Source organism: Apus apus, chromosome 28 (genome assembly GCF_020740795.1).
Source record: "Apus apus isolate bApuApu2 chromosome 28, bApuApu2.pri.cur, whole genome shotgun sequence".
Classification (NCBI taxonomy): domain Eukaryota; kingdom Metazoa; phylum Chordata; class Aves; order Apodiformes; family Apodidae; genus Apus; species Apus apus.
This window is the reverse complement of record NC_067309.1, coordinates 434,677-457,810: the sequence shown is the minus strand read 5'-3', so window position 1 is coordinate 457,810 and position 23,134 is coordinate 434,677. Positions and strand designations below refer to the sequence as shown.

The window sequence follows — 23,134 nt, the reverse complement described above, 5'->3', positions numbered from 1 at the left end:
ACAGTGATGCTACCCCTTATATACATTTGGGAAGCTGGCCTTGATAGGATCAGGACGTTAATTTAAAGCGCTTAAGGGTTTGGTTTGCCTGGCAGCAATAAATGCTCCTCAAAATGCAAAACAGCCCAGCAAATACTAACTACTGAGGAAATAAAAAGGAATCTAAAAGTGCTCTGTTGGCAAGTTGGCTTAGAATATATTACAGTTTGAAGTGTTCCCCTAACTTACGCTAATTATAGTTTAGCAAACATTTTTGAAGAAACTCTTTGTGATTTGTTTGCACTGTGTCGTTTGGGGTTTTGTGTCTCATGGGTTTTGTGTATGATGGCATGTTTTGCAGACTTGCACTTTGTGGGGGTAATTTCACAATCTCTCCTTTTTTCTCTCACCAGGCTTGTTTTGGGTGCGGAAAAAGCAACTTAAAAAAAATAATTCAAAGATGGAAAAACACTGTGTAAGTCATGTTGTGATGGATGGATCATTTCTGTGACTGGAACACCAGCAAATTCACTGGGTTATGGGTCTGGATTCATATGCAAGGACTCAGAATTCCCCCCAGAAATATTCCCATGCAGCATTTCACACCAACTTTCTGTTACCACATGAAAGACCACCAAAAGCAGGTTGCATCTGGGAACTGAGGCATGTTTCAGGTTTTTTACTAGGTTTATGTCTGGGCAGTCAGTGACATTCTCACTTGAGTAATGCTGCAAATTCTTATCCAGAAGTCCATTTGACACAGCTACATCTTTGACCCTCTCTTCTGCCAAGCTTGATGGCCAAGACCTCTTTGATTTATCTTCTGGTAGTCTCTGCAGGGAACAAAAAAGGAACAGTAGCACATTTCAGCCTGGTGAGATCCACCTCATTCAAGAGGTAAAAAAGTCAGGTGCCTTTGCCAGACATATCCTTGACACTCTGTGGAGATACATAACCCAGAGAGTCAACAGCCCCTGGGTCCGTGCTTAGGGGCATGGGGGTGATTCACTCTCTGCAGGCACTGGTCTTTCTCCATCAACAGAGGAAGTCTTAATGAGTAGATTAGACTGGACACCAGAGATGGCTTTGACTCACATTGGTGAGATGAATCCCTCTCTCTCTCTCTCCTAATCACCAGCCCAAGGAGCTTAGACAGTGGACCTGTCTGCCAACTGTCTCAGGGCCTTCTCCAAAGCGACATTTGGGAAGTCAAAACAATAGGGCTCTTTCAGCTCTTTGAGAGTAAAGTGTTTGGGAGAAAAAGAGACATTATAGTGCAGACAACTGAATGCCCTCAGCCCTTCCTAACTGAAGGGGAGCAACACTTGAGGAAGTCTGCACGTTACACACACACCATGGCAGTGTCTGGAGACACCCAGTAGCTGTGTTCCCTCATTCTCATTAACCCCCCTTCGAAAACATTTTCCAAGAGTTAGGATCAGGCAGTGCAAATCCTAAAAATAATGCCAAACCCCCTTAAAACATCACACCTTCTAATATCAAGTTCTTAAAAAGGACTTGCACACCGAAACCCTGGGACGTGACTGCAGCACTGAGGTTCACAAGGCTATTAATTGAGCGTGTAATTGCAACTTATGTGAGTTTGAGGGGCTGGTGGTATAAATTAGTTGTGTAAACTGATACTTCTGGCCTATACAAGTGGGATAATTCAACATATTTACAGCATGACTTTCAGATTACACCTTTGTTTATAGTATCTTAGGCTCCCAGTTTACACTGGGTTGCCAGCACAATTGGCAATACCAGTTAAAACAAATATTAGAGACTTCAAGCTAAAGCTCATAACTTCCCAGATCCTTTGAGTTCTAAACAAAGATTTACCAGAAGTGAAATGTACATTTGAATCCAAAGGAGAGTACAAAAGGCAATTGTTGAGCAGCAAAACTGCACCAGAAGTCAGACCAACAGCTGTGCCACTGCTTCCTCTGCACCCCATGACAGACATGGGGTGTGGGAGACACCAGGACATGTTACAGGCTACAATTAACTGTCTGTGAACCAACTGAGCTGCAGCAGCTCCAGCTCCAAAACACCTCACCAGAGACACTGGCTTCATGAAGGTAAGAGATTTTGGGTGACATTTCTGTGTCAGCCAAACCCCTGATGCTGCTCATGAACCTCAGTGAGGAGGCAGCTATGAAGAAGGGTCACTTAATGCCATAGAATCCCAGACTGCTTTGTGTTGGAAGGGACCTTAAAGATCACCCAACCTGCCATGGGCAGGGACACCTCCCACCAGCCCAGGCTGCTCCAAGCCCCATCCAACCTGCCCTTCAACACTGCCAGGGATGGGGCAGCCACAGCTTCCCTGGGCAACCTGGGACAGGGTCTCACCACCCTCACAGGGAAGGATTTTTTCTAATGTTCAACATAAATCTACCCTCTTCCAAGCCTGACAATGACTACTGGTATCAAAGTTCACAGGAATCAACAATTTGTCATAGTAAGTATGGACATAGAAAATGGAAGAGTACTCTGCAGCAGAAATTGCATCGTTTTGGCTTAAAAAAAAAAAAAAAGAAAAAAGTAGGGGAAGGACTGAAGAGGCAAGAAAGGAAAATATTTTGATGAGGGGTTGAATGAGTCATTTTGACGACTTGCAATCTCTCCCTTTGTCAGCATTCCTCTCCCTGAATGTGCTGCTGAAAATGGAATTCATTAGAAGAACATATGAAGTTCGCTAATTTGTTTGTTGCCTCTGGAGAGGAATCTGAACTAGCTCTTAAAATACATTTCATGCGATAGTCTCAAGGAGCCCTGCTCCCTCTCTGTAATTATCCACAGCCATAGAAAACTCAAGGCATTCAGACAGGACCATGGCAATGACCTTCCTGCACCAAAACCATTTGTTGGATAAAAGATTGGGTCATGACATGCATTTTTATGCAGTTTCGTGGACTGTACAGACTCTTGTCCATGTCATCCATGAGATGTTAAATAATTGATTCAAGTAGTGCAGTCTTATTCCCTTGTATCCCAAAGCCAGAGTTGTCCAAGCTAATTCAACCTGGTAATGTATTTTTTCCTCTCATTAGCCTATGTCTGCTCTATGTTAGAAGTTGAGGCTGGGATTTTCAAAGGATGTTCCTCATAAAAATCATCAAACACTGGGCCTGGGTGCACTTTCCTCCCCACTTCAGCCATCAAACTATCCATGTATTCTCATTTCATCTTTGAGAATCCCTCTATGGCTAATGGAAAGAGATAGGCATCTCCAGACGGTGATTCATCACATCCTAAAATAGGCAGCCAAGACAGGTGGGAGGAATCCACCTCTGGAAGTACTTACCTCTCTTCTCATTGACTACCAGAGGCAGTCTAGACAACCAGACAACTAGACCAGGCGCCCCACTTCTGGACAGTTAAAGTTAGTCCCACCCTTTGGGCGCCAAATTTCTTTAGCACCTTTGAAGTCTTAATGAGAGCACCCAACATCACATGCTCCCTGGCCCTGCTGGGTTCCTGAAGCAGGAACCTGTGCACCCAGCACAGCTCCCTGCTGGGATGAGCGCCTGCAGAGCTGAGGCTTGCAACAAAGGATTGGTTTGATTCTTTTCATGTTGATGTCTTCCTCCCACAGAACTGCATGGTGGAAATGAATGTGGGAGGTATGGAAATCCAGGCTCCTGAATGGGACAGCATCACATTGCCTATAGAGCAGAAAGATTAGAAAAAGAAAAGAAATATTGCAGCTGTTACTAGGCTACAGCAACTTCCCTATAGATCTACAGGAGCTCTTATCCCTTCCAGCTGAAGCTGTTTGCTTGGGCATAAGAGGTTCTCTGAGCCATACAGGGGGAAGGAGCTGCCCAGGGAAGGTGGGTCAGGTCCTCCCGGGAAGCAGCAGATAAGCTCTTCCTTTTGTTATGCTAAAGCCCTGGTGCCCAAGCCCTGTTTGATTTTATTTCTGCAGATTTGAGGTTTGCTGCTGAATTTCTGATGAAAATCTGGGTGATTCGTGATGTTCAGAGAGGCTGGTGACAGGTTTAAAGTGAAGCACTTGCTACATTAACTGATCGGCTCTTGAGATGGTGACGAGGGAGTTTGGAGGTGAGGAAGCAACCCCATGTCTGTGTCATTTCTCAGACTTACTCTTCTGCATAAAAAGTGACAGGATCATCTGTTTTCAGTGGGAGCACCATCACCTTTATGAGATACTTAAACCCCTCTTAATGAATATTTATCACTGCTCAATTGTTCTTCTAATGTAAAATCTTCCTTGCAGTTTTCTTCATTGAAACTTGTGCCTGTTTCCTTTTGTGCTCCTCATGTTTGATTGGGAAACAGCTTCCTTCCATGTGAGAGTTGTGGAGGGAGAGAAAGCTCTTCTAGCTCTGAATCAGGAAAATTGCTTTGGATAGGAAAGACCTTCCCTCTGGATTCCACCTTTTGTGTAACACGTATCTCTCCAGCTTGCCTCTAGATGGTTCATTTCTTTGTTCTGCCCTTGGCTTTCATCAGTTGAATCACAAAACACTTTAGTCCTTTGTGGTTGAATTATGTTGCTTTTGTTGGTTTCTTTTTTTAGGCTGCTCGAATGTACAATAAAATATCTCTCTTTGATCTGTTTGTAAATCCCAAACACATAGTCATAGTATTTCTAAAATGATGCTGGAAAAAGCAGCCAAGGGTGTTCCTGAATTTTTTCCCTATCATGACCCTCTTGCAACAGACTTTGAAGAGGTATCAGATGTGTTTTGTCGTCACACCTCTGTGGTAGACAGTCTATAAAAATGCAAAGAGACTGAGATGACTCCTAGGAATCTTAAAACACCCATTGAATAGCATTGGGTAGGAGCCAAATTTGGTGCATATCAGCATAAATAAACTGACTTTAAAAGGCTTCCATCATTTACTCCAACCAAAGACTGGATCTACATGGTGCCCTCTGGCAAGAAGGGACAACTCTTCTCTCACCTCTCGATCAGGACACCAGCACAGCCCTGTGTCACCTGCTGATCCACAGAGAGTTGTCCAGTGCACAGATGTCCTGGTGCACAGATGTCCCAGCAGAGAGTTGGCGGCAGAGAGTTGTCCTAGACCCCTCTCTGCCATCCCTGCTTGATTGCCAAGACTTGAAATCAGCAGAAATGTCTTGTCCAGTTTAGGAAAAGGGCTTTCCTGTATTCTTGGCAATAGATAAAGACCAAGTGGCAACATCTTTGTTCTCCAAGCAGTTTATTGGGAAAAGAGCAAAAAGTTTAAAGCTCTTGAGTCATCAAGACAGCAGTGAGGTTGCTGTGACTTATGCATGTCAGGACACTGAGCAAGGAAACTAACAGGAGTCCAAGAGACTTAATTACTCTTTGCCAAATACAGAAAGTGAAATGTGGTTTTTTTTAATTGAGATTTCCTTTATGACTTGCCTACCTGCATGTGGGTGACCAAACTGTTCCAAGACAGTGAACAAAGAGCATCGTGAGTCCTGCCCCTCCTCTCCCTCACCCTGTGTGTCATCACCACAACTCCACTGGCTTGCCTGAAATGAAGTCAGATAGACTTTGATGAAGTGGTGAGTCCTAGAGAGCTCCTTTCCAGAAACACTTCCCAGAGCAGTCTCGGAAAAAGGATCCTGGATTAAATATCACAACTTGTTTTACAGATAGCAAAGCCTTAATCAGGGGAAAAAAAGGAAAAAAAGATGGGAAGCAGGAACTGAGTGGTAAAATAAACAAACAAACATCACAACCAGCAGCTCTTTAGAGAAAGAGCAGAAATCAAAAGGAAATTGTTCTAAGTGTCTCCTTTTTGATGTGATCCTGATGGAAGTTCTCTGATGTGGTTTCATGATGCTACAATGTTCTTGTACCCAGTGTGCTTCTTCCTTGTGTGTAAGGAGGAGCTGAGAATATTTTCACCACTGAAAGTGGAGCAGGGTCTTGATTTTTCTACTCTAGGTCTTAGGTCCTGGTTGTCCTGACTCTCACAGCTGAAGTTTAGATCCGGGCATTCCTGGGGCATGGAGGTCCAGCTGAAATCCTCACCCCTGGCCAACACCTCCCTTGCGTGTGGGCTGAGTTTCCCCACACTCTTTGCAGCTCTGCAGCTCTCTCCAGACCTCCCTGCAGTCTTACTGCTGAGACCACCAGTGCCCAGAAGGGCTGAGCTCTGACACCAGTGGCCCTCACCTCCAACCCTAAATTCTTCACTCCTTGGGGTGCAGTTGGGAGCAGCAGGGGTATCCTGCCAGCCCACAGAGCTGGCAACACTTCTGGAGGTGAATCTTCTCTGGCAGGTGCCAGCACCTTCATGTAGGGATGTCCCACCAGTGCTGCAGGAGGACCTGCATCTTCTGGACTGCCTGCCAGATCCAAGTCCCAGGTCAGCTTCACAGCCCAAGATGGTGTTGCAAGGGGTGGTGATCACTGCCATGAGAAAACACTGGCTGAGCCATTGGTGGGGAGGACACAGCCTTCCTCCCCTGAAGACTAGAACTAGTTTCTTTGGTGTTGTGAGGAAAACAGAATCATGGAATCATAGAATCCCAAACTGGTTTGGGTTGGAAGGGAGGTTAAAGCTTATTCAGTCCCACCCACCCTGCCATGGGCAGGGACACCTCCCACCAGACCAGGTTGCTCCAAGGTCCATCCAACCTGCCCTTCAACACTGCCAGGGATGGGGCAGCCAAAGCTTCTCTGGGCAACCTGTTTCAGTGTCTCACCACCCTCATAAGGAAGAATTTCCTCCTCATGTCCAAGTTAAATCTGTCCTCTTTGAATTTAAAGCCATTCCCCCTCATCCCATCATTCCTTGCCCTTGTCCCAGGTCCCTCCCCAGCTTTCCTGGAGCCCCTTCAGGCACTGGAAGCTGCTCTAGGGTCTCCCCAGAGACTTCTCTTCTCAAGGCTGAACAATCCCAACTCCCTCAGCCTGTCTCCAGAGCAGAGCTGCTCCAGCCTCAGCTTACTTACACACTCTCACTGGGCTCCCAAGGTGTATCCTGAAGGACAAGAAGGTCACAAGATTATCCATCACATAACTAGCACTTCTAGCTTTTTACAGCCTCCTTGTCTCTGTTGAAGAGTCCAAAGGACTGAGCACCACCTACACATGGTTGTAGCAGTACCCACCTGCTCTCTTCGCCCTCCAGTAGAGTCTTGTATGTTGCAATCTCGATATCCAGGGCCAGTTTGACGTTCAGCAGCTCCTGGTAATCCCGCAGCATGCAAGCCAGCTCATCCTTGGCCTTCTGGAGGGCGTTCTGCAGCTCCACGTGCTTCTCCCGGGCATCTTTCAGGGCACAGTCCCCACGCTGCTCAACATCACAAATGGAGGTTTGCAGAGAGGACACCTGGCAGAGCAGACACAAGTCTCACTTTCCTTGCCTTCTTTCTTGTCATACACACATTTGAAAGAGAAATTGTCCCTTCTTTTGAGTGTCCCAAACTGGGAAGGATTAAGATTGTTTTAAGGAAAGCCAAAAGTTTCCAAAATCAAATCTTAATTCTCAAATACTACAGAAAGGCTGAGCATGTCCCTGTAGTGCCAGACTTTAATATTTGTTTTGAGGATACCAATAATTTGTTCTAATTTGAACTAATAATTAAGGTTTTTCATTACTTGCCGTTATAAATTATATAATGAATTGGATGGTCTGAAAGTTGTACAAGTTTCTATGGGTGCTGAATTACTGGTGAGTCATAATTCTACCCTGCTTATTGGATGCTTTGAACCTGCGTCAGAAGCATTGTCTCCTGCCAGAATTTTTGCTGGAGCAATTTTAGCAATTTTCCAACTGGCTGTAGCTAATCCAACAATCTAATTTGGCACAATTAGTTCTTTGCAATATTCAAAATAATCCAGAAAAAAATAGGTCATCAGATAATTCTTTATCCCTAGTCAGCACTGGTAAGATCTTCTCTAGGCCAATGGAAAGCATGTGAGAAAATGCTCTTCAACTGAAATGAAAGAAATGCCACAGAAATGAAAATGTGATTTGAGATGTCACATCTAGGAGATCCAGCGGATCATTACGAGCTGTTTTACCTGCTTCTTCACATTTTCAAAGTCACACTGCCTGCTCTGGATCACAAAACTCAGCTCTTCCATCTCTTGCAGGTGGGACTTCAGTTCCTCGCAACGTCTCCTCTTTGTCTCCTCGAGCTCCTGACACTGGTTGTAGGAAAAGAGAGAGGTGGCAATTAATGCAGTGTGTGTAGCCAAGGAGCCTTGCATCTGTTTCCAGAGTGAATTCAACTACCTGTAGGAAAGTCCCCCTGACTTTGAAGCTCCTGAGACTTTCAGCAGCAAATGGAGCTGCGCTTCTCACTGTTCAACTCACCTACAACACCCTCCCCCTCCTCCCCCCTTCATTCCAACCATATCCAAGTCCTGTCCCATTGCCCTGTATCTGCTTTAGGCATGTTCTGCTGTCACTGAGACCCCATCCAGTTTAGCAGGATGGAAAATTAGGTCCAGAACTTACATAGCAAAGACAGAAAGAAAAAACTACCACCTTTCCACTACTACTTTTGACAGAGAATTACAGATATGTCACTGGATGCCATAGCTTACCCTAGTGCTGTACAAGGAATCCAGCTCTGCCTTGCTTCTCTGAGCTCGGTCCTCAAGCCAGCAGTCAACACTCTGGAGGACACCCCCCATGTCCAGGCCTCGGCTGTTGTCCATTTTCACGATGACAGAGGTGTCACAAGGACTTCTGTCCAGCTCAGCCATTTCCTAGAAGCCATGTGGAGTGGCAGTGAGCTGTCCCTGGATTTCTGATCTCACCCTCCAGGGAAAGTAACACCATCACTGAGAGTTTGTCCTGAGACACAACCCAGGACATGAGACTAGATTTTGTCACACATGCTTGAGGGGGTTTTTAAGATCTCAAAGTTGTCCTTATCTGGGATTCCCATTGCCTCCCAAGGAGAGTTTGATCACTGGAGCACTTCTCTTATGAAGGCAGGCTGTGAGAGCTGGAGTGTTCAGCCTGGAGAAGAGAAGGCTCCAGGGAGACCTTAAAGCACCTTCCAGTGCCTGAAGGGGCTCCAGGAAAGCTGGGGAGGGACCTGGGACAAGGGCAGGAGGGATGGGACCAGGGGGAAGGGCTTGAAACTGGAAGTCAGGAGATGGAGGTTGGAGATGAGGAGGAAATTCTTCCTTGTGAGGGTGGGGGGACCCTGGCCCAGGTTGCCCAGGGAAGCTGTGGCTGCCCCATCCCTGGGGGTGTTGAAGGGCAGGTTGGATGGGGCTTGGAGCAACCTGGGCTGGTGGGAGGTGTCCCTGCCCATGCAGAGGGGTTGGATCTAGATGATCTTTAAAGTCCCTTCCAACCCAAACCATCCCATGATTCTATTATTGATTTAATCAGGCCTCAATCAATGCAGACAAGGAGCAGCTGGTAGGCACAGCTGCCACCAAGCAAGGTTGGGAAAGGGACATCCATACCTGAGCAGAAACACATTTCAGGAGCTCCATCTCCTGCTTTAGGGTTTCTAGCTTTGCTTCCAGTTCTGCCTTGGTCAAATAGACACAGTCCACATCCTAAAATATTTCCCAAACATTTAGAAGTCAAAATAGTGCCTATGTGGAGACCTAAAGCAATTTCATTTTCTTTTTAGTGTAGGAAGTTTCATTTCAGAAATGTAATTGGAAGCTCAGATATTCCCTAAGCAGCAAGAGCTGATGGGTCCCAAAAGCAAGTACAACGTTGCTGAGTTTTTGCTTGAAAAACATCGTGTTTTGGACATTAGGACTACCTGTCAGTTCAGAATTAAATGTATCTTCTGTGCTAAAGGACAGAAATTCAATGCTCTCTGGCAATATTCTGTGACATGTTCTTCTGTATCCACACTTGTCCAATGATCTGCAAGGAGCAGATTAGAGGAAACTCACTGGACCTCTGCATCCAACCCCTCCACTCGTCCCGGTTCCTCACTGTCCTGGTTTGAACCAGGATGGAGCCAATTTTATTTTTACTGATTTTTTTCCCCTTCAGTGAGCTCTCTTTGCACTAGCAGAAAGTTTTCCAGCCAGTGAACTGATAACACTGGAATGTTTGTGTTACTGCTGAGACACCAAGGTCACTTTGCTCTACTTGTTGAATCTGCAGCCTCAGATGCTAGAGGAGCAGAAGAGTCATATCTGTAATCCCTGTAGGGAGGAGTGGACTAGATGGACAGCAATATTGACCAAAGTATTCCATTCCATGTATCTACGTGGTCAAGGATCATGGATTCAAGCCCCTTCCTGCTTCTTCTCCCTTTCTCTCCCGTTTATGGCATCCAGGGAGGACTCCATCCATCACTGTTGATCCCCAGGCCCGTGATCCCTGCCCTCATCACTCTCCCCTCAGCTCCTGTCTGCTCTGCTCTCTCTCCAGGACATTTTGGGGTTGCTCACAGTTCAGGAGATGCCAGGGGAGCTGCTGGGGGTGGGGGGAGGGTTTGCATATTCCTGAACACATTTGTATATAACTGTACGTATCTTTTTTTATCATTAGTATTTAATTAGAGCTGTCTAGTTTAGTTTTCAATCCAGAAAGTCTCTCTCTCCTTGTCCTCCTTCCTTTCCCGATCTGGCTGGGAGGGGGAGGGGATTGAGAGCATTATTGTTGCTGGTTTAATTGCTGATCCTGAGTCAAACCAGGACACTCACCTTTTTCAGTAATACAAACTCATTCTCAGCTGTTGTGCGTCTGTTCCTTTCCTGCTCATATCTGTTGGGGAAGAGAAGTGGCTGGTTACTGGGTCATTCCCAGACTGGAGTCCTTGTAAATTTGGGTATTGAGGGGCCAGGGTGCTTTTGGAGGTCAGCTTTTTGGACCTCAGAGAGAAGTCAATTGATAGAGAAAACAGCAGAAGTCCCATTGGACCAGCTGCCCTGTTAATGGTTTCTGCTCACTCACTTGCATCTGAGCTCCTCAACAAGCTTCTCCATGTTGTTCAGCTCAGGCTCCATCTGCCCCCTCTCCTGCAGCAGTGAGTCCAACTGCCTCTGCAGGCTGCAAATGAAGCTGTTGAGGGCATGCTTGATATTCTTCTGGGATGGCAGGACCTGCTTTTGGAGTAGGTCCCATTTGGTGGCCAGCACCCTGTTCTGCTGCTCCTGATGCTGCACCTGCATTCAGAAAGCAAAGCCACCTCCTTCAGGCACAGGCTTAGGTGCATTGTGTGGGGACCAGACCATGTGGGGGGAATGAAGCATCTTCTCTTCAGAGTCAATGCTCCAGGGGCTCATTGTGGTTTGAAGGGGACAATAAGACAAAATGGGGGTACTGCAATTTCATAACCCTGTAATCCTGGAGGGAAGTGTACATGCTGCTCTCCATTCTCCAAGGAAGCCCCAGGCAGCACAGCCTTTGTGGCAGCTACAGAAAGCATGGAATATTTTAATGGATCTGCCTATCAATTGTCTGGTAGTGGAAACCATCATTTATTGATAGGAGACAGTCCAAAATTACAAGGTCTAGCTGCACAGAGAGAAGTCAACTGTACAGAAGCTCAGTAAGATACCGTGGAGGAACAGCTCCCTGCCACTATTAATAATAAAACCAGATGCTGCTTATCAAAGCACGTAAACCAGATTAATACAACATTATCAGCCAGATCTGCACTTGCAGCTCATGGTACTGGAGTCATGTTGCTTTCATCAGCATGAGGCTCATGCAGTAGGATGAGAGAAGAAGGGGAATCAAAGACCTGAGAACAAAATGTTTCCTTTGCACTTAAACCTCATAGTTTCATTGAACGGTTTGGTTTGGAAGGGACCTTAAAGATCATCTAGACCCAACCCCCCCTGCATGGACAGGGACAAGTCCCACCAGATCAGGTTGCTCAAGGCCCATCCAACCTGTCCTTGAATATTTCCAGGAACGGGGCAGCCACAACCTCCCTGTTCCAGTCTCTCACCACCCTGATAGTGAAGAATTTCCTCCTCATGTCTCACCTCAATCTCCCTCTTCCAGTTTTAATCCCTTCCCCCTTGTCCTCTCCCTCCCTGCCCTTGTCCCAAGCCCCTCCCCAGCTTTCCTGGAGCCCCTTCAGGCACTGGAAGCTGCTCTAAGGTTTCCCTGGAGCCTTCTCTTCTCCGGGCTGAACACCCCAACTCTCCCAGCCTGTCCTCATCATTCCTTTGAGTTTTGCCTCAGCTCTCACCTTGTCAATCAAAGCAGCAAACTGGTTATTGAGGCTCCTCATCTGTTCTCTCTCCTGCTTTCGAATGTGCCGGATTTCGGGGTTGAGCTCCACCTCGAGGGGCTGCAGCAGGCTCTGGTTGATGTGAACCACACGGATACCTTCCCTTCTGCAGCTCCTGCCACGGAAACCCAACCTGTGACTCCCACCATCACTGCTGGTGTGGATGTCCCTGCACCCCCAGCCTCCACAGAGCCCCTGCGCCAGAATAAACCCATTGATACCTGGCTGTGTATGGGAGGCTCTGGCTGCTGTGGTTCCAGGCTCCAGATCCTCTTCCAAACATTGCAGCAGAGGGGGAAGTGCTGCATCGACAGCGGCTCACGCCACTGACAGCAGAAAATGACGAGAAGAACTTTCTTCCATGGAAAGACCTTCCAGCTGACAGCTGCTGGCTCATGCTGGCAGAGGCTGTGGAGGGGAAGAGGCTGGAGGAGAGAAGAGCCTGCAGCTCAGAAAGGGGCCCCTCTGCTCTGACACCCCTCAGCACCTCCTTTATACACATCTCAGAAGTGGGGCTTGGTTGATGCAGATGAATAATTTGGGGTTTTCTAGGGGTTTGCCTTGCCTGGCAGCAATTCTTAGGTTTAAATATGCAAAGCAATGCATGACACTGAACATTTGTGAAATCCTATGGAATTTACTATTTTTAAATAAGTTTGTTTGCATACTCAGCTTGAAGGATCCCATGGGCTGGGTTTTGTGAGGATTCGTCTTTTGCTTTAGCTTGTCCTCCTTCCTTACATTAATTACAGTTTACATTAATTACAGTTTATCCCCAAGGACAATCAGTAAAGGAATGTTCTGTTGAACAGCAAAAAATTAGTGATTTTTGCAGTATCTGTTCTTTTCATAGTCTCTCCCTTCACAGAGGACAGTATGAGTCCATGAGGTACAGCCAAAGGCAGCCCAGTGCTTGGAAACTGGGCACCATAGTGTGGACTGGGCACATAAATTTCCTTGCTGTGCTGCTAGACAGTAAAATACTTCTTTTTTATAAATAGAACATAGCTCACTGGGCAGAACTCATAGAGTCATGGAATGGTTTGGGTTGGAAGGGATCTTAAAGATCATCTAGTCCTGACCCCCTGCATGGGCAGGGACACCTCCCACCAGCCCAGGCTGCTCCAAGCCCCATCCAACCTGCCCTTCAACACTGCCAGGGATGAGGCAGCCACAGCTTCCCTGGGCAACCTGTTCCAGGGTCTCCCCACCCTCACAAGGAAGAATTTCCTCCTAATGTCCAACCTAAATCTCCCCTCTTCCAGTTAAAGCCATCACCCCTTGTCCTATCAGTCAATGCCCTTGTCCCAAGTCCCTCCCCAGCTTTCCTGGAGCCCCTTCAGACACTGGAAGATGCTCTAAGGTCTCCCTGCAACCTTCTCTTCTCCAGGCTGAACATCCCCAACTCTCTCAGCCTTTGTCCACAGCAGAGCTGCTCCAGCCCTCTGATCATCTTCGTGACCTCCTCTGGACTTGCTCCTGGAGAGCTCCATGTCCTTCTTGTACTGGGGGCTCCTCCACTGGATGCAGCTCTCCAGGTGGGGTCTCATGACTGTTGTGAGTAGAGGGGGAGAATCCCCTCCCTTGACCTGCTGGCCAAACTTCTTTTGATGCAGCCCAGGACATGGTTTTCTTTCTGGGCACCTCCTCTAGCTTTTGGTGCCAGGCCTGGTGAGAAACAAGCATTTCTGAGATGTTGCTCTCCAGAGAACCTTCCTCTTCTTCATTGAGTCCAAGAAGGTCTCAAGTGACCAGCTCAGACCTGGATGCCCAACATTCAGAAGAATAAATAAATTAGTGTAGTTGCATTTTCTCGTTAAACTTTTGGCTCTGGTTGTGTAGAACACTTCAGAAAATGAGACTTGCATGGAGACAACAATAAATAGCCTAGAAAACAGAAGGTCAGCCACAGGGCTGTTAACTGGACACTTGTTAATCAGTTAATTGGAAACGGGTAGGCTTGGCCTTCGTGGGCAGGTAACAAATGCACCAGCAAACAGAATCCTGCAAAAAAAACCTTATTCATGCAGCTGCTGAAGGGCTACTCTCTTACTGTCCTTTCTCTTTGAGTTGTGAGGTATCCCTGGGGATACCTCGCAGCAAATAAAGAAGAGTTATTAGAGTTGCTTGACAGACAGGGAAGAAAAGTCTGATAAGTTGAATAAATTTGCCAAGGGCCTCACAACACCTCAGAGGTGGAGCCAAGATTCCATCTCTGTCCTTGTGGCTTCTGGCCAAAGTCTCTTTCAAAACAGAAACGCGAAGGGCTTCATTTCAGATGGCTGGAAAGAAATGGGTTTCCCCTGCTGTTATGCCACACTAATCCCTAACTTTTTCAACAGGTTCAAACCTTGGCCAGTGTTTTTCTGGCAATTAAACATTTAAGCATTTTGAATTCCCAATGAATGCTTTTGTAGTTCCTGTGCTCATTTCTTTCCTGGGCTTTGCAGGGATTTTTTTTTTAATGTTGGGAATGTTGGTTTTTTTCCTCTCTGGGCTGGTTTGAAGGGGCTTTTTCACCACCTTTTGCAAGAAAGCTGATGAAAAGCAAAACTGATTACCAGAAACCTTGCTGGCATTCTGTCTTCAAGAGCAGCTGATGCCAAAGGTTTCCTTGTACCTCATTATTTGTAAATGTTCTGCCCTGGAACAGCTTGCCCTTAGCCCAGCAAGAGAGATAATTGATGGGATGAAGTAGCTGGAAAGACAACTAGCTTAATTGCAGGATCTTGACAGCACTATCAATTACACCTACACCCAGAAGAGCAGGAGTGATTGAAGTCCTGGGTGTCTCACTTGGCTGCTTAAATACAGGCAGAGGCCATGGCAATCCCAGCTGGAAGAGCAGGATTGAAGCCCAGGAGGAGGGTGCTTGGCCTGGAGCTGCTCTGACTCAACCTTCAGTTTGTGCTTCCAGTTTGTCTCCCCTTGGTCTCCCACTGAAGCCCCTTGCTGCATCTTCATGGCCCCATGAAAAGTTACCATGATGGTCTTCCTGAGTAGGGGTGGCTGATCTCACAGCCCTCTGCCAGGCTCTGCTGCTGGTGAAGACAGTTTGGGTCCTTTCAAGCAAGAGTTAGCTCAGGGCTGTGTTTCCTTGCTGTGGTTGAAGGGTCATGGGTGGTTTCAAATGTTTTACTCCCATAGATACACTTTGATAAGCAAAACTTCTGAACTTGGGTTTTTGCACCCCCAGATGCTGTGAAAGGTTCATCCATCTGGATAAGCCTCCTGTCTGAGTCTAGACATCCCCTAATTACCCTAAGTCCCCAAAAGGGAGATGGTGCCACCTGATGCAACCCTTGGGCTGTTCTCAGCTGCCCAGCTGAGGCTGTAGTTTAGAGAACCACAAGGTCAGCTCTGCCTTCTTCTCCCAACTTCATCTCATCCCACCCATCTCGCTGCAGAAGACAGTTTCTGTATGTCATTTGACAGGAGAGAGTCTTCAGATTTTAAATGCACCTCATGTTCTCCAGACACCTCCATCCAGCTGATGGAACTTGGTGTATAAGTGCCAGAGCAATTGTGTTTGCTGAACAAACAGCAGAGGGAGGGTTCCATGTGTATGTAGGCACCAGGGAGTAGTAGCTTCCAGGAGAATCACAGCTCATTAATTTACTTCTAACCACCAGGAATTTTGGAAAGAGGTCCAGCAATGAGGACAGGAGGCCCACAATTTCCATGGTGCTACAGTGTAGTCCTGACTAATTTCACAGGTTTTTTTGCCAAAGTCAATCAGGAGGGAATGTCTTGTTCTGGCCACAACTGCACAGTCAAGTGGGCTCAAGCCCAAACTCCATCAGCCAGAGAGAGAGTGGGAGACCTGGCACAAGAACCAGTTCTACACCACTGTGGTTCAACTCTCTTCTCCCACTAGGTGGTGGTGTCTAATGTCTCTTGAGCCTCCCTGTCTGCGTTGCTTCTCAGTTGGGCTCTTGGTGGTCACTGGAGCCTGTTCTCACCTAGGAGTTCAACGCCCAGAAACCTCTCAGGATACCACTAGCAAGGACTAGCTTACAGCTGGAGAGAGCACTATTTAGAAGCCAGGACAGCACAGGACCAGCAAGGTCCCCAGCCCTTGTTAGACAGTGAGGTTTCATGGGGGTTTGTGTTCTGAGGTTGACTATGAGCCTGGCATGTTTTGTTAAATACATGTGCACCCAGTAATGCACCTTTGGCAGTAAAACAGCACTGGGGTATTTGCCACCAGCTTTAATGACAACTGATCCACTGTCATCTTCTTTGCCGCCTTGGTGTCCTCCTTGCATACCTGAAAGCCTGCTCATCATGGAATCATAGAATGGTTTGGGTTGGAAGGGACCTTAAAGATCATCTAGTTCCAACCCCCCTGCATGGGCAGGGACACCTTCCACTAGATCATGTTGCTCAAGGCCCCATCCAACCCACCCTTGGACACTGCAGGGATGGGGCATCCACAGCCCCCCGGGGCAACGTGTTCCAGTGTCTCACCAACCTCACAGGAAAGAACTTTTTCCTAATGTCCAACCTGAATCTCCCCTCTTTAACCTTGAGACCATTGCCCCTTGTTCTCTCACTACACACCTGTGTAAAAAGCCCCATCCCAGCTTTCTTGTAGGCCTCTTTCAAATAATGGAAAGTTGCTCTAATGGAGCCTCCTCTTCTCTAGGCTGAACAACCCCAACTTCCTCAGCCTGTCTTCACAGGGGAGATGCTCCAGCTGTCTGATCATATTCATGGCCTCCTCTGGACACGCTCGAGGAGCTCTGTGTCCTTTTTATGTTCATCACATCAGTGCTCCTGGAGGCTCAACTGTGCCTCAGCACAGGGTGTCAGTAGACACCTTCTGTCAGTGTTACAGCCTGAGCACGTTTGCAGGGCTGTGATGACACATGCCTCAAGACATTACCTGACATTCTTCTGAAGGCCCCATCTTCTTATTATTCTCATGACTTCAGCACAGCCCTTGAACTTCAAAAATCAGAGTGTCTCTGGGCACAGCCTTAGGCAGTCTCTCTTGGGGCATCTTCAATCAAAAATGCGGGGGCAATATCTAACTGACATCAGCAACTTAGTGTTGAGGCAAAAAGGAATGTGCTCCCCACATGGACACTGCACCTCTGGTGGCCACTTCCCACCCTCCATGTGCTGTGGTGGGGGAAGGAAAACCATCTGCTCTATCATCCCAGCTCAAATCTTTATGGTCCAAAGACATGAACCTCAGCCTTGGTCATAACAGGGCTGTGGGGAATGGTGCATCTTCTCTCCCCCCACATAAGACTAAATGCACAAGTTCTTCACAGATACTAGCAGGAGTTGAACCACACAACTGCTGAAGGAAAGGAACAGCAACAATTAAGCACTTAAAAAATAATTTCTCTTTACACAGCTGGAATCCTGGCCCAGATTTTTCACTCCCACTTAAAAAGAGATAGTTTTATATGCAAGGAGGTGCCAGAACACTCATCTCCAGAAACCAGAGATATGATTATAGGTTACCTGACAAGCAGAACAGGTTTTGACATCCCCATCCAAACCATTCCTTCACTAAATATACTACCAGTGTGTAAACAGTACTTAAAACAACTTAGTGGAAATGCTGACCAAGCCTTTTACAGGAGTTGGGGGTTAACAATCTCTTTTCTAAGCTGGTCTCTCAGGCTCCTGTTATAGTCACATGAAACAGATGGTTTGTCTGATCTCCAGCAGGTGATTCATCCTGTACTAAGATAGATGCACAAATTATGTCTTTCCAATTGCCTCCAGAAGTGCCTGTTTCTCTCTGTTGACTCTACCTTCTTCCTTTTCAACCTTTCGGTCTATAAAACAGGTCATAAAAAAACCCACAGACCTGACCACAGTCTTCATATTAATTCTTTATTTCTTCTGATTAGAGATGAAAAGCTGTAGACACCTTGTTCACATCATTAATATTGAAACTGAAGTCTTGTAGTGTGCAGACTAAGATGATGGGAGGGCTGGAGCAGCTCTGCTCTGGAGACAGGCTGGGAGAGTTCTCCCCAGCCAGGAGAAGAGAAGGCTCCAGGGAGACCTTAAAGCACCTTCCAGTGCTTGAAGGGGCTCCAGGAAAGCTGGGGAGGGGCTTGGGACAAGGACAGGGGGGAAGGGCTTGAAACTGGAAGTCAGGAGATGGAGGTTGGAGATGAGGAGGAACTTCTTAGCTGGGAGGGTGGGGAGAGCCTGGGCCAGGGAAGCTGTGGCTGCCCCATCCCTGGGGGTGTTGAAGGGCAGGTTGGATGGGGCTTGGAGCAGCCTGGGCTGGTGGGAGGTGTCCCTGCCCATGGCAGGGGGGTGGAACTAGATTATTTTTAAGGTCCCTTTTAACATAAACTAGTCTGGGATTCTATGATTCTAGGATTACCTTTCACAGCTTCTGCTTTTTATTGGGCAAAGCGGTTGTCTTGAGTGAAAACTCTTATTTACTGTCCTAGACAAAAGTGGGGGGTGCTGATACAGTTATTTATGGCTTGGATCCTGCAGACCTGAACCGTGTCAGAGGGAGATGCCAGAGCAGCCATTTCCAGGGGGAATGAGCTGTCCCAGCTGTTGGGGTGGCCTTGCCTGGCTCTTTGCAAGCCAAGACAGACTCACAGCCCCCACACACTGATCACAGAATCACAGAACCAGAGAATGTTTAAGGTTGGAAGGGACCTTAAAGATCATCAGGTTCCAACCTCCCTGCCATGTGCAGGGACACCTCCCACCAGACCAGGCTGCACAAGTCTCATCCAACCTGCCCTTAGACACCTCCAGGGATGAGGCAGCCACAACCTCCCTGGGCAACCTGTTCCAGCACCTTACTACCCTCAGGGTGAAGAATTTCTTCCTGATGTCCAACCTAAATCTCCCCTCTTTCAGTTTAAAACCTTCACCCCTTGTCCTGTCACTGCCCTCCCTGGTGAGAAGTCCCTCTCCAGCTTTCCTGGTTCCCCTTCAGGCACAAGAAGGCCACTATAAGGTCTCCCCAAAGCCTTCTCTTCTCCAGGCTGAGCAGCCCCAACGCCCTCAGCCTGTCTTCATAGCAGAAGACATATCTATGATCTTGTGTGGAATCTCAGCAGGGTTTGCTGCCACCATCTCCAGATTTCACTGTGACAGCTGACAGTCAGCAGCTGGCCCAGGACTTCCAGTGTGGTGGGGGCAACAATGGCCAAGTTTAGCTGAAATGCAGCTCCAGGACCTCTCCACAGGCCAGGCACTCACAGCTGCTCTACAGGTTTCATTCAGCCCTTTCTGGCTCCATGTCAGCCTTCTCTAATTGTTTTGATGGATCTGCCACCACTTGCAGACGGGTCCAGGCTCTTCTCAGCAGTGCCCAGTGACAGGACAAGGGGCAATGGGCACAAGATGGAGCGCAGGAGGTTCAAGCTGAACAGGAGGAAAAACTTCACTGTGAGGGAGACAGAGCCCTGGGACAGGCTGCCCAAAGAGACTGTGGAGTCTCCTTCTCTGGTGACATCCCAAACCCATCTGGATGTGATCCTGTGGGATCTGCTGTGGGGGAACCTGCTCTGGCAGAGGGTTGGACTAGATGATCTCCAGTGGTCCCCTCCAACCCCACCACTCTGTGACTGCAACTCTCTGTCTCCACAGTGGATTTCCCACCAAGCTGAGTATCTCGTTCCCTGATGAAGAGCTCCCCATGGGCCACCACCCCCAGGACTCCTCACTGTTGGCTTTCTTCGAGAAATGATTAAGAGGGTCCTACTGGGTCTAGGACAACTCTCCACCACCAACTCTCTGGGGGACAACTCTCTGCCCCTAACTCTGCCCTGGGACATCTCTACACCAGGACATCTCTCTCCAGATTAGCCGATTACACAGGATGGTTCTGGTGTCCCAGCAGAGAGATGTCCTGGTGGACAGATGTCCCCATGGAGAGTTGGTGGTGGAGAGTTGTCTCTTCCCAGTCCTACCTTCCCTCTGACTGGGGCAAAGACATGAGATGAAAGGACTGTGACACTCCAGTTATCTGTGTGCGGTGTTGCTAAATTAAGGTGACACAGTTGTGTTGAGTTTCTGGAATAAACTTTCCCAATAATCTCAGCTGCTCTGCTCTTTAGAATTTTTGGTTGGACTTAAAGGAGGTTCTCTGAATAATTTGGAAGCCATCTTGGTTCCTCTCTTGTGGAGAACCGACCTCCACCAAAGACCTGTCTCTCAACCAAATTGACTGTGACAGAGAGACATAAAACTGACGAAAAAAAAAAAAGAAAAAAAAAAAAGGAGACACGGCAACAAAGCGGGCGGGGGGTTCACAGGATTAAGGACAGGAAGAGCCAGCCCCACCTTGCTGTGTTTGCAGCCTCAACCCAGCTCTTGTAGGAACCCACCTTAGGGCTGGGAGCTGAGCGGACAAAAAGACCAATCAAATGGTCCTTGAGGGCATGATGGGTCATTGCTGCCTCTTGTCCGCTGCTGCTGGAACAAAGGAGAGAGAAGAAGAGAGAAGAAAGAGGACTAGGAGACCAGATAAAAGGGAGCCTTCTGTGGCTGGGAAAAGGAGCTTGTTCCTGCTTTTTCTCCTGGAGCCTGCTTACGCAGGAGCTACACAAATGGAGACGAAGAAACAGAAGGAGGAAGCTGGAGTACACCAAAAAAGCTGGGCTCACTGCTCTCCCCCCAGAGCCTCCGTCATCCAGCACTCCTCAAGCAGCCGAGGTCCAGCCACAGCTCCAGCCGTGTCCCTGCCATCCCCTGGGCTGCCAAGCTGTCCCAGCAACCCCAAAGCCCCAGCAGCCCTAAAGGCCAGCAGCCCCAAAGCTCCAGCAGCCCCAAAGCCCCAAAGCCCCAAATGCCCAGCAGCCCCAAATGCCCCTCACCCCCAAAACCCCAGCAGCCCCAAATGCCCAGCAGTCCCAAAGCCCCAGCAACCCCAAAGCCCCAAAACCCCAGCAGCCCCAAAGCCCCAAATGCCCAGCAGCCCCAACACCCCAGCAGCCCCAAAGCCCCAAAACCCCAGCAGCCCCAAAGCCCCAGCAGCTCCAAAGCCCCAAAACCCCAGCAACCCCAAAGCCCCATCACCCCAAAGCCCCAAAGCCCCATCACCCCAAAGCCCCATCACCCCAAAGCCCCAAAGCCCCATCACCCCAAAGCCCCAGCAGCCGCAGCCGCGCCCCCGAGGCAGCCGTCGCCGTTACTCCTCTCAGTGTTTCTGAGGTGGGAACTGTCAGACCAACCAAGAAACCTTTCTTGTCCTGCACTCTCTTCCCCGCGCAAAAACAATCAGGGACACACACACACACACACACACACACCTTGTCAACCCTATACAGGAGAGGCGCCGCGCTCTCTCTGCCCCCAGCTATAATAGTCTTTCTTCCTCTTTACTGTCCGGACACATTTGCTTATCCAGTTTCCCCACACACACTCTTTAAAGTGGTTACAGTACAGTGGTATTTTAAACGCATAATCTCTGTGTTTGTGCTGGTGCGTGCACCTCTGGGCAGAGTTTTGTGCTCTAGAGACACACCTGGGGTGGCCAGCTGGTCCCAAGCTGGGGACAAACCGCTGGGAAAGTAAAACCAGCCAATCTGGGGCTATTCCTCCTCTCATCGAGAAGGGGTGACCCGTGATTCAACTCGAGTTTTTCTAGCCCAGGTTGAGCTCGGTCTACAACACTCTCTGCTTGGAAGTGACCGTTGAATAAGTCTTTGGCCAAAAAGGGCTTACTGGGGTTGGAATGGACCTTATAGACCACCTAGATTCCACCCTCCTGCATGGGCACAGATAACCTCCCACTAGGTTGCTTAGAACCCTATCCAGCCTGGCCTTGAACACTTCCAGGGATGGACCAACCTCAGTTTTTCTGGGCAACCTGGGCCGGTATCTCACCAGCCCCATAGTGAAGAATTTCCTCCTGATGTCTAATCTAAACGTCCTCTCTTCAATGAGTGACTCCTGGAAGGAATGAAGGAACCAAGATGCAGCCACATGTCCTGGCTGACTGGCTAGGTTACACCAACATGACTTGTACCCTGAAACCCCTTTTCCCAGCACATGCTCAGGTCAAAGCCCCCCAGCCACCGACATTCTTTTGTAAACACCTTTTTCCACCTTTTCCACCATTTTTTGTTCCTTGTTGTTGGATCAGATCTTCATGAACTGGTTTATATATTTTAAAAGTTCCCTTAAAAATCTCAACCCATGTGTAGGTGGTGCCCTCCCACAGACCAGCAGACACACAGAGCAGGGTTTCAAGTTTTTAGTTGCCAAAGACAAATGTCCCAAAATGCTGGAGTTGAAGTGCTCAGCAAAAGCCTAAGAAAAATATAGCAGCGACTACAGCAGTGTCACCAGCCAGAGGGGTTGGCTGGAGTGCTCAGGAGATGTGCAGGGAGAAGAGGGGTCAGGATGATGTGCACCACATTCAGACCAGCAGTGACTCGGTGGTGGGTGGGAAAGCGACCAGTGACTCCAACAGCATTGCCTTCTTCCCAGCCCACTGGCAGATGTTCCATGCAGATCTCACTCATGGGAAGCGCCTCCAGAAGAATACGAGCCACCTTCATAGACAGACCCGTAACCATGCACTCGGGAAGACCACCCACCTCCAGAGCTACGTTCTCCAGCCTCAGAAGCAGCACTGGACCCCCTAGATCCACAGCTTCCTCCTCCATAGCCCCCTTCCCCTCTGGACACGCCCTCATATTCAGAGCCAAAGAACCCACTGCCAGAGCTGCAGCTGTGCCCACAGCTGGATCCAATGCCTCCGGGGCAATGGGCACCTCCAGCCATTGACCCACCACTGCCTGAGCTAGATCCCCAACGTCCAGAGCTGCATCCCCCTCCTCCATACATTCCTCCTCCTCCAGACATGGATCCTCTCCTGCCAGAGCTACTGCCACCTCCAGACATCATCCCTCCACTCTGGGGACTGCATCTGCCACTACCTGAGCTGGACCCCCATCCCCCTGAGCTTTGGCCACCTCCAGACATGGACCCACTGTTACCTGAGCTGGACCCCCATCCCCCTGAGCTTTGGCCACCTCC

The 23,134-nt window shown here is 48.4% G+C and overlaps 1 protein-coding gene across 1 annotated transcript; it reads right to left on the bottom strand.

Annotated features, from left to right (window-relative positions):
* Positions 1-1,127: 1,127 nt before the first annotated feature.
* Positions 1,128-22,761, bottom strand: LOC127395006 (keratin, type II cytoskeletal cochleal-like). Its single transcript, XM_051641381.1, is given in 13 exon segments — positions 1,128-1,213; positions 6,267-6,365; positions 6,911-6,939; positions 7,070-7,290; positions 7,986-8,111; positions 8,514-8,678; positions 9,393-9,488; positions 10,602-10,662; positions 10,852-11,063; positions 12,101-12,296; positions 12,331-12,599; positions 12,601-12,644; positions 22,614-22,761. Coding segments are annotated over 13 exon segments (1,752 nt in total).
* Positions 22,762-23,134: the final 373 nt, after the last annotated feature.